The sequence below is a fragment of the Fringilla coelebs genome (genome assembly GCF_963513975.1).
Source record: "Fringilla coelebs genome assembly, chromosome: 7".
NCBI lineage: Eukaryota > Metazoa > Chordata > Aves > Passeriformes > Fringillidae > Fringilla > Fringilla coelebs.
In genome coordinates, this window is record NC_140035.1 from 30,702,045 (window position 1) to 30,718,280 (window position 16,236).

Genomic DNA, 16,236 nt, shown 5'->3' on the forward strand with positions numbered 1-16,236 from the left:
AAAGCTACTTAAGCTAATCAACTTCACGGTTTATTTAGAACTGATTTCCTGTGTATGGCCAAGTGGAAGGACACTATGGATCCCAATAGAAAGATGTTTTTCCTCTGGAAATGTGCTGGAGTGTGGGGGGAAAGTAGTCCAGCATCAGTATTATTTTAAGCATAGCAAAAAGAAAAAAAAAAAAGAAAAAATATTGTTGCTGTTGTTGCTCTGGTGGATTGAGAGAATAATGTAATTGCCTTTTTGCTTTAGAGGGCATTTTTAAGATATGTTTTACTTTTAAATGAGGTTGGGTTTGGTTTTTTTATTGCAGTAGAAGGATATCCAAGGGGAGACAGATGAATAGAAACATAAAACTAAATAGAAGTCTTGGCATCACTGTTGTGATAGCTCAAGCTGAGAAGGTAAAATGTAGAATAGAGTATTTGAGAATGTGAGTACATATAAAAAAAAGGTAAGTGATGAATTGGAGTTAATACAGCTTAGGGCTTTTAAAGGCTATCAGCAAGGCATTCAGCATTTCAGAAGAGCTGTATGTCTCAGTAGCCTGGGAGACGAGGGATAAATCAATTAATGACAGCACACACATCAGTAGGAATAGAATACAGCTGTAACTGATAGGAAGTGACTCCTAAACCCAACCTTTTGATGGAGTAGAAGCAGCAGAACAAAAAGAGGACCAGGAGAGAACCAGAGGAGGAGTTGGGTTAGATATTAAGATTATTAAGAGGGAAACACTGAAGAGAAGCTGTCTGAAAGAAACCTCCCCTTATTGCATCCAAGAGGGAGGACTATTCAGGGAGCGCTGATTTCTTATGTCTCAGAATACTTGGAATAGGGTCTTTCTGTCGTGAACAAAAGTAATTACAGGTGAGTGAAAAATTACCATCTTCTATCAGAACCCCATTTAAACTCCTTAGGTACATCTGAATTTTCCCAGTTAATATCTCTTCTTTGGCAACTGCCTTACAAGTTTATTATTACTCATTTGTATTCTTTTTCATTTGTTTTCATGATTAATTTGATTCATTCTCTAAAAGTGAAAAAAATCCACCACACCTTTAATTTCTTTAGAAGACTTCAGTTTCATGAATGCACCATTGGCATGATTTCAAGGTAGTAACTGGACCCTGCTTCTATGCATTCAAATTTCTGAAACCAAGACTAAATACTGAAATCAATAGCTAAACTAAAGTTTTCTCAAGTGTAGGTACGTTTAAAAAGATGTCTAAATTTATTTTTTGGTGATCAGTTTATATAATAGAAGGTAGATAAGGTAGATACTTTCCAATACAACTTCTAAAAGTATTTGAAATTCCAGTCACCGCTTTAAATTCTTAAAGAAAATTACCCTGATATATAGATTTAAAAAACTATAAATTTACTAAACTGGAGAATTTAATATTATTTTTTAATTTTTAGCTTAGTCACAATCCTGTCAAAGAGCCAAGTACTAAGCATCTTGTGCCTCCACCTTCAGGAAGGCCCTCGCAATATTGTTGAACTATATTGAATTCTCATCCCCCAAATTTGTTGAAACTAAGCTGTGCAAAAGGCACCTCATCAGTGTTTAATATTTTGATCATAATAAAGGATTTCAGTGAAAAAGCAGCATCCAGTTTGAGCTTGCACAAATGATTTCACAATTCTTTGGGTCACTTCTGTTTCCTTGCTCAGAACACTTGATTTTTCAAGCATCTAAAATTGTCTCAGGTTGTTGGCAAATAGAATAAATATTCTTCTTTGGTATATGTTTGTAAAGTATGTGCCAGTGGAAAAGATGAAATTTGGAAAGTGTTCAAGAGTTTGCTTTTAGGAAGGGTTTTGATGCCAGAAATGTCAAGCCAAGTCAAGGAGAAATTTGGGCAAGGTTGCTGTGCCTATGTAAGGAAGATGAAAGCGAGACAAGAAAAACATTGCTGCTAGTGATGATTAGTCAAAGATCTCCTCCCTTTACTTTTGTTTTGTGTTGTTTATTGCAGGCCTTTTCCCTGATGTAGGTGGAGGCTATTTCCTGCCAAGGCTCTCAGGAAAGATTGGCTATTACCTCGCACTGACAGGCTGCAGGCTGAAAGGAAGAGATGTGCTAAAAGCTGGCATCGCCACACATTTTGTAGAATCTGAAAAGGTAAGGTGCCAGCAGTGCTGGCCAGGGCACAGCCCACAGCCACACTGAGAGCTTTGGGGTTTTGGCACCCCAGTACCCTGTTACCAACACCCATGTCTGCAGAGGTGCACTTCCATTAGCTGCCCTGCAAACAGGCATGGTGAGACACTCTCAAGCTGTCCTTCTAACACTTGCCAGCTGGTGACAGCTTTGCTTGAAGGAAGGAGCAAATGGTGCTGTTTTTACAATTCCACTGTTGGAAGGGCATGATCTACTCAGCAGAATGAAGCTGCTTAAAAAATTGTGCAGTTTAAACAACAGTGTATGGAACTAGAGATTTGTACAACTGCAAAGTTTGCAGTGATGGTAACACTCCATTAAAATGTTCTTTCCTCTCAGGCTGATGCAGCCTGGCTTTAGCACTGCTTTAGGGGGCTGCTTGGGAAGTAGTATTTTGCTGGTCACTGCAGACAATTAAATTGGGGTGGTTCAACACTGACACATGAACTCTTGTGTCCTTGTGTTGTTTGCTTTGTAATTCTTTAAGGTCTGTCAGAAAGTTGGGGAGAATGAGGGAGTGTTTATATATGAATATCCTACTATTACCATAGTAATAACCCAAGTAGTATGTTTTGTTTTACTTACTTGCAATTAAATCTTATTTTTAACAGCTACCTGCCTTGGAGAAAGACCTGATAGCACTGAAATCTCCTTCAAAAGAAAAAATTGCAGATTTATTGAACTCTTACCACATGAAGGTAATCTGAAATTACTGAAATCAAGCAAAATTGTAAAATATATGTAGACATTATTTTTTTATCCATGTTACTGATTATCTTTTTCTGTGTTTAAAAGTAATGATTTTCCAAACTCATTGCACTCTCTCCGTAATACTTGTGTTAGCCCCATGTAACAATGGGCATGAAAATAAAAGGTTTTGCCTTTACAATCAGTGGCTATTTTAACTCTTTTGATGTGCATTGCAGTTCTCTTTCAAAAGAAAACCTCTAGAATCAAGCCAGTATTCAGTGTTACTCAATTACTCTTCTGTTGTTCAGCTTTAAAATGAGCTGTGTCTACTCTTGTTATTTCTGTTTTGTAATTACTAAGTTCATAAATAAGATTAATTGGAAAAATAAATGGGATAAGCTAATTGACATCATAGTACTGATTATTTTGACAAAACAGAATGCTGTGAAATAGGAGTGATTATATGTTGCAGTACCCTGCTTTACAAGACTACACTGAGTGGAAAAGGAAACTTTATTTTTAGTTATCAGAGCTGAAATGCCAGGGAACCTTTTCAGCTTCAGCTGCTGTTCCTGAAACATCTGGTTATGTCCCAAACCCCTTAATGCCAGAAGATGTGAAACATTTGACAGCCTTCCCACAGAAGGCCAATGTATCTATCACACACTTTGTATGTCTAAATAAAATTTTGTTTAATTATATAGAAAAGAGAAGGAAGAGAAATGCCTTTTTTTTTTCCTTGGTCATTAAAAAGGCCTAAACATAGGCCTGTATATTTTTAAAGAAAATGAAAGGTTGTTTTTAAAAATAATCTCTGATTCTTGAGTAGATTTATCTGCACTGACATTCTTAGTGTATTGCACAGAAGTGTTTTGATAAATAATCAGAATTAGTTCTGTACAAGATAACCACCCAGACGAATGTGCATACCAAGTAGCTCAGAGCAAGCACTGCAGTATGAGGCAACCTCTTTAACCGTCACAGGATAGTGCCAAGTTCATATATATACACTGCAAATTCCTAATTCATTAAAAATTGCTGTCTTATGAACTTTAGGTGTTCATTTATGATACGATATTTCTGGAACATAAGTCACTGAAATTTTTTGGTACTGATACACTTTCCAGTCTAAAACAACCAACTAAAATACTTACTTGCTTTTTAAATAGTGCACAATTGATCAAGAAAAGGAGTTTACACTTGATGAACATATGGAGAAGATTAACAGGTATATTCAGTAAACTTCTAAAAATTTTTATTCTTGTGTGTAGAAAAAACGAAGTTCAATCTAGTAGTAACAGTATTTCACAGATAAGGTGAGAGAAATTACCTCCAAGTTTAAGTAATATTATGTCTTTAGGGAGCTTTATCCTGAAGCTCATTAAATATTTCACTCATCAGTACATTAAATACTTGGGCAAAGTAACCTGATTCATAGCCTATGGCACATTAAAATGAACATTTTCTGTAGATATTGGATGGGAATTTGTGAGAGTAACTATTCCATTGAACAGGAAATGTAACCTAACACATTTACAGTATTCATTGGGTAAAGGCCAAGGATAGCTTGGAACTTAAGGAAAGGAGAAATAAGTGAGAGTGATAAGAAAGAGCTAAATCTCTGCAAGAGGATGGCAGTAACTACATTTAGAGATAAAAGATGCTGACAGCAAACCAATAGAATGGAACTGATAGCTAAAGATTTACTATGTTATAAAAATACAGCTAAGACTGATGGTAGTAATTGAAGTTTTTAGATAAATACCAGAGTTTGTTAGTAAGGTTTATTGAAACACTGGAGATTTGTAAAGGAAAAGGAGAGGCCTGAATTATTTGAAACTGAACAACATGGAAGGCATTGCTAAGAAGAGCCACAGAGACTGAATCAGCTTGTTAACTGATTTTTTTCCTTCTAGTCTTTTTTCAGCAAATAGTATGGAAGAAATTGTTAAAAAGTTAAAGCAAGATGGTTCTCCTTTTGCCATGAAGCAGCTAGAGGTAAAGTCTCCTCTGTCATTTTTGTTAGAGATTTTAAGTATGCTTTTATGGTTTCTTATCATAGGGCAGACTGCAGTTACCCTATACGGCTTTGGACTGAGAGCCTCAGGTTCTCATACACAGTCCTGAGGGATTCTCAGTAGTTCTACTCAGACAAGGGTATCCCTCTAAAATCACACAATGTGAGCACCATCATGTGGGGCATGAAATTGTAGTTTAGTAAAAAAACAAACTCCCCTTCCTTTTCCCCTCTCCATAGTTAGGGGGTTGTTGGGAACAAGTGTTCCCTTTATAGCTTCTCATTATATTGCCAAGGCTTGGAATAAAACAGTGCCAAAACTGTGTTGTTATTTTTCTTCCATTCCAGATATCTCATTTGGGTAAAGAGGAAAAAAAATTATAATCACAAAATATTTTTTGATTTTCCTAATGCATTTCTGAGTGTTGGATGTAGTTACTACTCAAAAACTGTGCAGCAATGCTACACACATAATTCATACTCCAGCCTCAAAAGCAAGAAGCAACTTACATTCATTTATAAATGTGTGTATTTTCTTTTTTTCCTTTGAAGTATCTTTGTTCAGGTGCCTTGTAAAAGTTTTGTATGGAGCTGGTGAAATATTCCAACTGGATAGAACTGAAGTGTTCCTGCAGCAAAAGGGTTGTTTTAACATTAGTTACAGCTCACAGAAGAAATCCTCCTTTCATAGTAAAATAAAACTTCCATCATCTCTGACTTTGATATGAGCAGAAGGAATTTCATAAGGTAGTATTCACATTAGGCACCCTGTCACTTTAAAAAAAAATTAATTCAAAATGTAACACATTGTCACTGGAACTATCAAACAGTTTTTGAGAAAGGAAGGTCTAAGACTATTTTTGTGCCAACCAGTACATCTAGTACACTGCAAGAAGTTTAGCATATGTCATATAAAAGCAAAATTGAATACAGGGGAAAGATGATTTTTGACTCTGCTATTCCAAGTTTCATTGGATAAAGCAGTCAAATGAATTGGTGCCAGAATAAAAACATTATCTGTTCATATTATATTGATTAGGTTCAGTGGATGGTGAAAACAAAGAATTATTTGTTCTTTTTCCTTTTTGTTGATGATAGTACATCTGTTTAACAGTTTCAATTCAGAACTTAAAACTAAGTTATCTATTGATGACTAAATTAGGTCATCTGCTTCAAAGTTATGATTTTGTGTAACTGATTTTTTAAATTCCTGAACAACAACAACAACAAAAAAGGCTATTTTATTGCTTCTTCAGTTCTCTTATGTCTTTAATAGGACTTCATAACAACTTTTTTCTTTCATGGGATTCATAAATGAATGTCCTTGGAGTTGACCAGAGTTTCAGAACAATTGTCTGTTCTGTTCAAGAGAATATACTCTGTTAGTATGACTTGCTTCAGTCCATACAGAAATTCATGGGAAAAACCCTACGAAACAAATCCCACATTTTCTAGCAGATACAAGACTTTAGTGTGAACAAATACTTAAATTTCAGAGTGGTTTCTGACAGCAGACATGCTGTGCTAAGCAGTAGGATTAGGCAAGGTTGTGAAACCAAGGTTTCACTTTAGTGTCCAGGTACAGGAACAGCAGCAGATCCACCTGATAAATATAATAGCAGCTGATTTAGTAACAGCAATGTCTGTGCTTATTATCCTAGTTTGCTCCTGTGTTTATTATATGTATAAGTGAGCTTATGGAATAAGCCCTAACTGAAATTTTAATGCAAATATCCTAATTTGGAGGTACCCCTTGGTACATCCACCTTGTACCTTGAATTAACAAGGTTAATAAAATTGAACTCCTAATTCCACAATAATCCAAGTATGCTTTGAGCCATGCTATCCCATGGAGCCTGTTCTCTTTGACCTACAATACTCCTGCTTTTTACTTTCAAAACATGCTTGCTTGGCAGGTTGTCACTGAAATATTGCATGAAGAATATAAAGTTGTTAAAATTCTACTTGAGAATGGCTTCATGATTTACACCACATTTTGAATCCAGCTACAAACAGGTAGAAAGCTAGAGAACTAACACTTTGAACTCAGTGGTTTTCGAACCTTTAACTTTGTAGTGCTACTTAGTTTTCAGGATTTACATGAGCCAAAAACCTTTAATCTGAGGGGCAGGTGTGCCATTTCTAGTGGGATGAAATAAATGCAAGTTCTAAACCTGAAAAGCATCAGATACTGGACTTGGTTTTCACATAAGTAAGTGATGGATGTCTTCATCTATTGCAAGGGGAGTGATGCACTGGACCTCTGGGAGGTTTTGGGGTTTTTAAGTGAAAGAAAGTCACTACTCCCACTTAGATGCTTATAAGGGAATCTGCTGTGTCAGTGCCTCTTAATTCAGTCACCTTCTGTTAGCATTTTATTGGTGTTCAGTCTACTGCAAATTCAGCTTAGAGCTTTTGGGATCATTGTGTCAAAATCAAGATGGTTTGAAAGATACTGGAATAGATGTCAAATACTTCTATTAAGACTTCTTTGCATTTTAGTACTCCCTACTCCAGCCTATCCTGTCTCTTTTTCAGGCTTGTTCCCTAGCACCAATCCCCTCCTCTTTGTACAGAGAATGTATTTATAGTTACACTGATGACTCATTTTTCTGCAATTACACCTACCCATTTTCTTGGCGTGTTCCTCTTCCTCCAGCTTGATTTATGTCAGTACCTCCTCCACCATCAGCCTCATTGATATGCCAAGATAACCAGTCTAGTGCATCCAGCAGCTGCCTTAAGTGCTGTTTTCAGATCTTCCCCATTCCAGTGCTTGCTTTGACCAGAACTTGCCATGACCATTTCACCCCTGGAGCCACCTGGCTATACCATGCTTAGCATTTAACCTGGTCTGAGCAAAGACTTCCTAATCTAAATGACAAAATATGGAACTCAAAGGAGGAAAGGTCCAGCTGAAAGATAAGGCCAGCAAGAGCATCTTACAAGAAATAAGGGGCCCAGTTAAAAGCTGCCACCCATCTGGGACCTACAGAGTGATGTCCTTAGAGGTACAGCAGATTTCTTAATCTGCTGAAAGGCAGCTCATTGTTGGAGAGCTTGACCAGAACTGGGGAACTGCTGGCACTTGGAGCCAGTGTTGGCTCATTCTTTGCCAGCTTCTCTCTCAACTGCAGTCATTAGATGCAAGTTACAGAACAACAGAGGCAGTGCTTTGAAGGCACAATTCCACATACTCCTGCTTGTGTAGCAATCACATGTTTTCCAGCTTAACTAGGCAAAATGGGTCACTGCTGTATCAGCTGGTGTCTGGAGGGATGAAGAGTAATTGGGAGCTAGAAAAAAAATGTTGCTTCTGATGACTGGAAACCTGCCATTTCAGGCTGTGGTAAGGAGCCTAATGTCTGCAATGAAAATAATGTAAAGAGGCAAATCGTACCATCTGCTGCTTTTTAATAGTGATGAAAATGTCCTAATTATCAGGAAATGTCTGTTGTACCATGAATGATACATATCTTTTATTTGGGTTTACAGAGAAGGGAGGGTTGTGTTTAGAGTAAGAAAACAGTGATAAGCAACAATAAGATTTAGCTCCTTTTCCCCACCACCCCATGAAGCTTTAAAGCTCAGTTCTTTTCTCTTAACTAGGAATTTTGTCTTTCTCCCCACTTTCCCCTGCTGTTTACTGGCATGCAGTTCACCAAAGGATACTCCTGAGAGCCAGATTTACAGCATTTGTTTGCGTGCTTTACAAGAATCCGGTCTGTGGCACAATATTTTTAGCCTGTGCTTCTGTCAAAAGAAGGCAAGACCTCCAAGCTTCCTGTCAGCAGAGTAATTTAGGGCTAAACTACTTCAGTATCTGTTAATCCTATACAAGAAACCTGAATAAATATGTTTGGTTTATTCTGATATTTTCTTCCACAGATTTCTTCTTTGCATATCATTTGGTCTTTGCCAATGATGGTGAAGCAACGACTTGAAATTCGTTGCCAATCTCTCTATTACTACCTTATTAGTACCAAATAAAACTTAAATGCTAAGCAATACTAATATCACCTACAATATCAGTAAATCTAAGAGTAATTAACACTAAATATATATATGATATTCAAAATGAAAGTATAATTGCTTGTAACACTTGCCTTCACTTATCAAAAGATTCTCCTTGAAAATGTCTTTGAAACTATAGTAATTTCTCTGGCTAGTAGTAATTTTATCTCAAATGATGGGACCTTAGGAGTTCTAGGCTTTTCACAAGGGATGGCACACATCCCAGAGATCTTGCTGATCAAAGCTTATGCAGGAAAATCCATTTAATGTGACAGCTTGGTGGGAGCGAGCAGGAGGAATAGGTGTCACAGAGGGGAGCTCAGGGAGAAGAGAGCCATCATTTACTTCAGAAAGTTTAAAATGCACAAAAGACAGACTTGCAAAAGTGTCCAAATTGAAGAAAATAAAAATAATGTTAATGTCTTCCCCAGACTATTAATAAGATGTCACCTACATCTTTAAAGCTGACTCTCAGACAGCTCAGAGAAGGAGCTTCCATGAGCTTACAGGAGGTACTTCAGATGGAATACAGACTGAGCCAAGCATGCATGGTAAGCAACAGCTGAGCCCCTTGTCCCTTTCCAGCCACAGGGGGGGAACAATTTTCCAGAGACTAAACATTCTATGTAGATTTCATCAAGAGTTTATAATTTATAGGTTTTCATTTTCAATATCATCTTTGTGTGTTGGTGAGGCTGTCACTTTTTCCTCGTTTCATGTTATTATATGGAATGCAAAGGACACTGCATTAATGATGGTCAGGTGGGAATGTAGAAGACTTCAGTTAAAAATATGAAAACATTAATATATAGATAGTTTTATATTTGGATTGTAATTTTAAAACTGGGATCTTGAACAAGTTTTCTATTCAAATTACTTAGCCCTCAGTGCCTCAGTTCCCAGCAGCAGGGTGCAAATAGTTGTTTATCACTGCCTTTCAAGAGTGTTGTCTATGAAAAATTTATCACAGCAAGAGATTTTAGTGCTATTTGTACTAAGTGCTGAGTACTTGGATAGCATATGAGAAAGTGATCCTTGCAGTGGAACAGAGCTGCTAACTGAATTACCTGAACAAATGTCTTACAGGGTTTGCCATGGCATCCTTATTATTAGTTTTGGCACATTTTAAAATAAGGTTTTTATGTGTCCAATTAAATTATTTGTGATAGTCAAAGTAAATACTTAAAGAAGTGAAAATTTGTCTAATTCTGATGTTCTAATGTCTGACTAAAACTAAGATTGTGGCTCCATTACTAATGAAGCATGCTTACAGATTTAAGTGTTACATTACCCTTTTTTTAAAAAGAATTGGATGTTTATAGGATTCCATTTAACTGCAAAGGCTTCCAAGTTTGCAGAATACATCGCAATTCCTGAAGACTGGCCTTTCTCAAAAGAATTTCTGATGCTACACACCTTAGCCCCATTATGTGAACCTCTTTAGAAAAAGATCTGAGGTGCTACACAGAGAACTTGGACTGTGGCACAGCTACAGGTCAACAAACTGATTTTGAGAGACATGGCTGCATTTAAGCAAGAAGATACAGAGCTCTTTAATAAGTAAAGACGAAGTAGGCCTAGAAAAGAGCAGTACAAGTGGAATTTAACTGAATCTTGAGAACTTGCATTTCAAGCAGAAGTGGGATAGGGAAAGATGGGATAAATAGAACCTGTCGTTACAGCTTTCTTTTTTATAATCTTTCAGAAAGGCCATGACTTCTATGAAGGGGTTCGAGCAGGTAAGTATCCACACCAGAAACACTCCTCAAGCCTCATAGCACACCAATTCACAATTGTGGTGCTTCTCTGGAAATCACTACAAGTGCTTGCAGCAACAGCCCAGAAAAAACTTCCCAACTTTCCATCGGTTTTGCTTATTGGATTTCTGTGTGGCCAAAATTCGTTATTGTTCCAAAGCACAAGAGCCATGTTGTTTCTTTGTGCAAACTCAGTTCCCTAATGTTATTTATCCACCTGGTTGCACCATTTCACATTGAACACTGACAGTAGTGAATAGCTGCATTTATCACTTGTGTCCAGGTTTAGTGTTGCCATAGAGCTGGTTCAGCCGGCTACATAATGCTTTGAGACTCAAAATCAAAAACAACTGTTTGTATAGAAAACTCTTAGAACAAAAACTTACTTTCCCCCTGTCCAGAATATCTCTGAATGGCAGCGTCTTACTACTAAAAAACTATATACATAAACTTAACTTTAACTAATTCAGCATTTTAAGGCATTGGTCAAGAGAGGTAGAGGTAAAAGTAGAGCAATGGCTCAGCAAGTTCATCCAGGGGACAGACTTCAAGCCTGTCCTTGATCCTACTGCTGATTCACTGTGCAGTTTTTCAAACCCAAAGTCACATCTGTTAGGAGCTGTAGCAATTATTTATGTACTGTTCATCACGAGATGAAATAAAGCACAGGTTTTTCCAAGGAGCTTACAGTACAAGGCATTTGGATGGATAACTTTTGGTTGGACTTTTAATTCACACAGTTACTTACTCAAGTATTATCACCTCCTCCTCACTGTTTTATATCTGTCTTTATAAGCAGTTAAATTCTACTTGAGGAATGGATATTAGTTGGAGTGGCTGCTATTAGTAACACTGTACTAAAGATAGCCTGGGGTGAGAGATGCAAAATTCATTCATACAGCATGGGGAAGGTTTCTGACTTCAATTAATTAGTCTTTAGCACTTATTAGCAGACACTCCTTTGAAGAATTTACCACACATGTTGAGAAGTGGTTTTCATTATGTTGGTAATGAGGACAAGGATATCTTAAAAATACTGTTCCTGGTATATAGTCTAGATCAGCAAGTAAGCTGCTGAAATGTAGTTATTCAGAAAGTGACAAACTCTAAGTCTGAGAGTCAGAGGAGCACCAACTGAATTTCTCCTTCCAAGGCACAAGGTCATGAAACCATCTGGGACTGCAGTACAGTACAAAGGCAAATCCCTCATCAGTATGGCCAGGAAATACACAAACTGCTTGTAAAGAGAGAGGCTGCAAGAACAGCAGTTGGGAAACTTCTCTTTTATACAGGGTGATGTAGCAAAAGTGTAACTGTATCAGGGGAAGGGAAAAAAAAAACCCACCAAAGATCCAACTGCACTGAGGAGATTGCTTATAATAATAATTTGTTCCTGAAGCACTTTTATTCTCCGCTTACTGCATAGATCTTGTTCTCAAATTTTCAGTCTTAGCATTGTTTCCTCTTGTTGCAGAGGAGTGTAGAATCTGACTCAAGATCACTTTTGTAGTTTGGTCTAATTTCATAAAAATCATTATCCATCAATGTGCTGAGCATCCTTTTTAACAGGATGGGAGTTTATTAAGTACATCACAGGACCAACCATTGTAAATAAAATTGATAAAAGTGTTACGTATTAGCTTTCTCTTTCTTAAAGCCTTACATTACAAGCATTTAAGAGCCAGTTGTTTGACCCTCTGTACCACAAAAGATCTGCCATCAAAAGAAGTTGAGTTACAACAATCAAATTTTAGTTTAAGAATGTTTCTCGGCAGCCAATGGCCACAGGTCAGGTTTTACTAATACCTTTCATCTGCTTCAAACCATAATTTTAAAAGGCTTTCTAGGGAGTAGTTTTAAAGCTTTTTAAACCTGCTTTGACCTGAGGTCAAAATTTCTTTTTTTTTTAGCCAGTTTTCTTTCAACCTGAAAATCTGCTGTGGCAGTCTTCCCTGTTTATGATTCCTGTGATTGGAGTGATTAAAGAAAAGCCAAAACTCTTAAGGCGTAAAACACACGGATCATATTTCATCAGCATTTTCCTATAAAATGGTAAATGTGGACTTGGAACACATTAGGTATCAATTATTCACCTTGATTAATAGAATAATATGTCAACTAAGAAATGCATAGGTCTGGGTAGTTGCCAAGAATTGTTTTTCAAATCTTACTGCTAAGAAAAGTGGTCCCTTTTGGAGTCAGTGCTCAATCACATCCAGGTAGGATACAATCTCAGCAGCAAATACCTGTTAACTCACCCTCCTAACTCTTGATGCAGGAATGTGCACTTGAAATGGAACTGTAAAGGTCTTCTACATCTTGCTGATGCTGCAAAGATGATATTTCTGTGCAGCTTCTGCCACCTCCCCTGCAGGGCTGGCAGATGTGAGCTGTACCCTGGGCACCCCAGGGCCCTGCATGAGCTGAGAGATTTTATGGCAGCAAACAGAATGTCAGGGGCTTGGAAATACCAGAGTTTTGACTGTGCTGGAGGAAGCTCAGGAACAGAGCACTAACTGAAGTCTGGTAAAGTCACTGCTACTGAACAGAGAGGTTTGGGATTTTGATTAAAAAAGGTGAAACACAAGAACAAACCCTTAACATGATATTTGTGCTCGGTTACTTTTATCATAATGAATTCTCATAGCCTACCTTAGAAGTCTTCAGAATTTCTGTTTTCTTAATGATTGATCTCAAGCTGGAGAGATACAAAATGCAAAGAAGTCAATGCAGAAAGGGAATATTTTCATGTTTCTACTAGAAAACAAATATTTGGACTCATACAAGATTAAAGACTCTACTGGAGAGACCATTAGGAGCATTGAGTTTATCCTCCAGAGTAAAACTGGCCACACATCCAAACAGAAAAATGATCTTGAATAGACAGCAGTACCCTGGAGTGGAGAACTGGCAGCATGGCAGAGGGGAAGCTGTACTAACATACATATGGACACTTTTTCCTCTTTAATTTAAACCATCTCTAGTCACTGGTGACTTTACTGGATAACAGTTAAACCGTGAACTTCAACTAAAATTGAAGAAAATGTGTAAATAACTACTATTCTAATGGAATAAATATAGTTGATTTGGGATAGTTACATCTTTTCACCCAAGCAAACCAGTGGTTTCACTGTGTTCAGAAATACCCTGCAAGATCACAGCTTTTCAGTAAGTTACCCAGTTGAACATCATAGTAAAAGCACTCTTTTACAGGACTTTTCTTCTAAAGAATTGTCCTCATGGATTCTGTTTTCAGTGGAATTGCAATTTCCCATATAATGGGTTAGCTTTTACAACTAATTTGTTTCTAAGGAGTCCTTAGTTCCCTATTTACAAGTAAATAGGTGTAGGGCTCTGATTTGCCTTTCTCTGTGGGGACATATGCCTGTGTATCTTCAGCTACACAAATATTAATTACTGAAGTTGTCATTTGATTGGTTTGTATTTTGTAGCCACTCTCAACCATTGGTTAAAGACAGAAAAGTTAAAGAGAAGTTTTCAGGTCACATATTTTCTTACTACAAGTTGGTAGGCAGACCATAATGCCTGTTTTTTTGATAAGGACAGTCTCTAGGTAGGTATTCTTTTCACTAAACATAACATTCCACCCCCTTAAACATTCTTCATCTTGGGTATTTCTAGTTCACTCAATAAGAACAAAATCAGTTTAGGAAAACATAACAACTTACCCAAAAATAGCTGTTATTCTTGGAAATATCTGGTCTCTGTGAGTGTCATAGTTCACCTGCCTTTAGAAACATTCTCCTCTAAACTCTTTGTCAGAAAACAAACAAATACAAGCCATTCTCAGGAGAGAAATTGGAAACGTGCTCCCTCTTCCTGCCCATCCTCTGTTATATGCTGTGGGCTGTGTTGGTCAGGAGGTTCCCCCAGGCCACAGGTGCATCTCCAGATCAGGTGCTGATCTCACTCATCCCAAGGGAATGTGTGTTGTGAGGGTTGTTGGCAATCAGTGCACCCTAGAGAGCTGCAGTTCTTACAAAAATGTCACATTTTCAGTAGCACCTTTATGGGTTTCTTAAAGCCTGAAAGGTGCTTGGAAGGATGCTCTGGAATTCCATTCATACTGGTAATTTTTACACACAAATTAACTCCCTCTTTATTGTTTGCTAATGCAGCCATTGCTGACATGCCTTCAACATTCCTGTGACACAGGGAATGTTCTTTGGGAATTGGCATTTTCTTGTTAGCCTTTTACATGTGATTCATTCAGTGGCAGTTTTTATCTTCAGTGATGTATTTCCCAGGCTGCAGCATAAAGTTTGTGTAATAAGGCTATACAGATTGTCACAGTTAAATCTACCCAGGCCTCAGCAGCTGTCAGTATTTACAAATAAACACCCTCAGTTCCCACAAAGATACCCTGCTTTACTCTCTCCTCCTGAGTTATTTCATTATTAATGTGATGTGTTTAAATTAGCTTTAGGCACTTAGCACCACTGAGTCATCTCCTGTACTCTCCCAAGAGTCAGATTTTGCACAGAGGTGTGAAAGCCTTGTCCAAAAGCAACACCGTGAAGTGCCGTTCACAGGCTCCCATGAAGTGTAAGTCAGCCAAGAGTGGCAGGTCTGACTAAACCACTCAATTCAGGTCTGTTCCTTCAAATCTTGGGCTGCTCTGAAATGATTCACTATTCTTTGTGTCATCCAGCAACTCCAGAGACATCTCTGGGCAGGTCACAACTCAGGAACTTCTGTTAGTGTAGAAACATCTGTGTTACAGAAACTCTGCCTTCTCCAGAGCACAGAGACTTGTCTCCCCCATGGAATCACTGCAGTGATCTGTCTTGATGCCATCTTAAGTAATTTTATTTAGAGGAAGTTTATGAGTAACTTTGGTGTTTCTCTGTTCACCTGGCAGTGCTGATTGACAAAGACCAGTCCCCCAAATGGAAGCCAGCTGCTCTGGAAGAAGTCAGCGATGAATTTGTGGACAATTGTTTTAAACCACTGGGAAATGATGATCTCAAGCTGTAAAGATCAAACCTATTGACATCTTATCTATCTGCTTAGTTCTGTGATACAAAAATTAACTGCAGTGTGATCCATTTGGACAAGGCATTTTTAGCTAGCCTGAGATTCACAAGTCTATTTTTCTTTTTTTTTTTTTGCATTCAGGAACATTCTCTGTAATGAGAAAATAATTGTATCTCTGGTTAATAATGGGAAAAATCACTTCAAGGCAAATTGTTATTTTTACTGCTTTACATAGTGATTAACATTTAATTTTTTGCATCAACTCTTAGTTTAGGAGGAGCCCTTGGGGAAAAGAGCACAGTTTAAGGGGTGACCTAATAAGCAAAAAGTCAAGAGACCTTTTGTGTTCTTGGTTTTGTCACTGATCTGGTAAATTGGGATTGTGCCACAGATTCTTCTGTGTACAATGAAAATAAAATATGGTTAAACCTTTAATGCAGTCAGAGCTACAGAGGAAAATGCAAGACAGAATCCATGGTGTTAAATATCCTTTTAAATAAAAGCTCAGACTGATACATTATTAGTCTTAGAATAAGAAGTTGTTCTATTGATTAAACGTTTGTCAGTTTTCAGCCTTGCTGTGTGATGTAAAC

At 37.5% G+C, this 16,236-nt stretch overlaps 1 protein-coding gene across 1 annotated transcript in view; it reads left to right on the forward strand.

Moving 5' to 3' along the window:
- The window catches only part of HIBCH (3-hydroxyisobutyryl-CoA hydrolase), a 33,599-nt gene extending 17,384 nt beyond the window's left edge, over positions 1 to 16,215 (forward strand). Inside the window, exons 8-14 of the mRNA XM_084209628.1 lie at positions 1,983 to 2,128; positions 2,779 to 2,865; positions 4,027 to 4,085; positions 4,774 to 4,855; positions 9,320 to 9,439; positions 10,594 to 10,627; positions 15,528 to 16,215. Coding sequence (XP_084065754.1) covers positions 1,983 to 2,128; positions 2,779 to 2,865; positions 4,027 to 4,085; positions 4,774 to 4,855; positions 9,320 to 9,439; positions 10,594 to 10,627; positions 15,528 to 15,643 — 644 coding nt within the window. The 3' untranslated portion in view covers positions 15,644 to 16,215. The remainder of the gene's footprint in view (positions 1 to 1,982; positions 2,129 to 2,778; positions 2,866 to 4,026; positions 4,086 to 4,773; positions 4,856 to 9,319; positions 9,440 to 10,593; positions 10,628 to 15,527) is intronic.
- Positions 16,216 to 16,236: the final 21 nt, after the last annotated feature.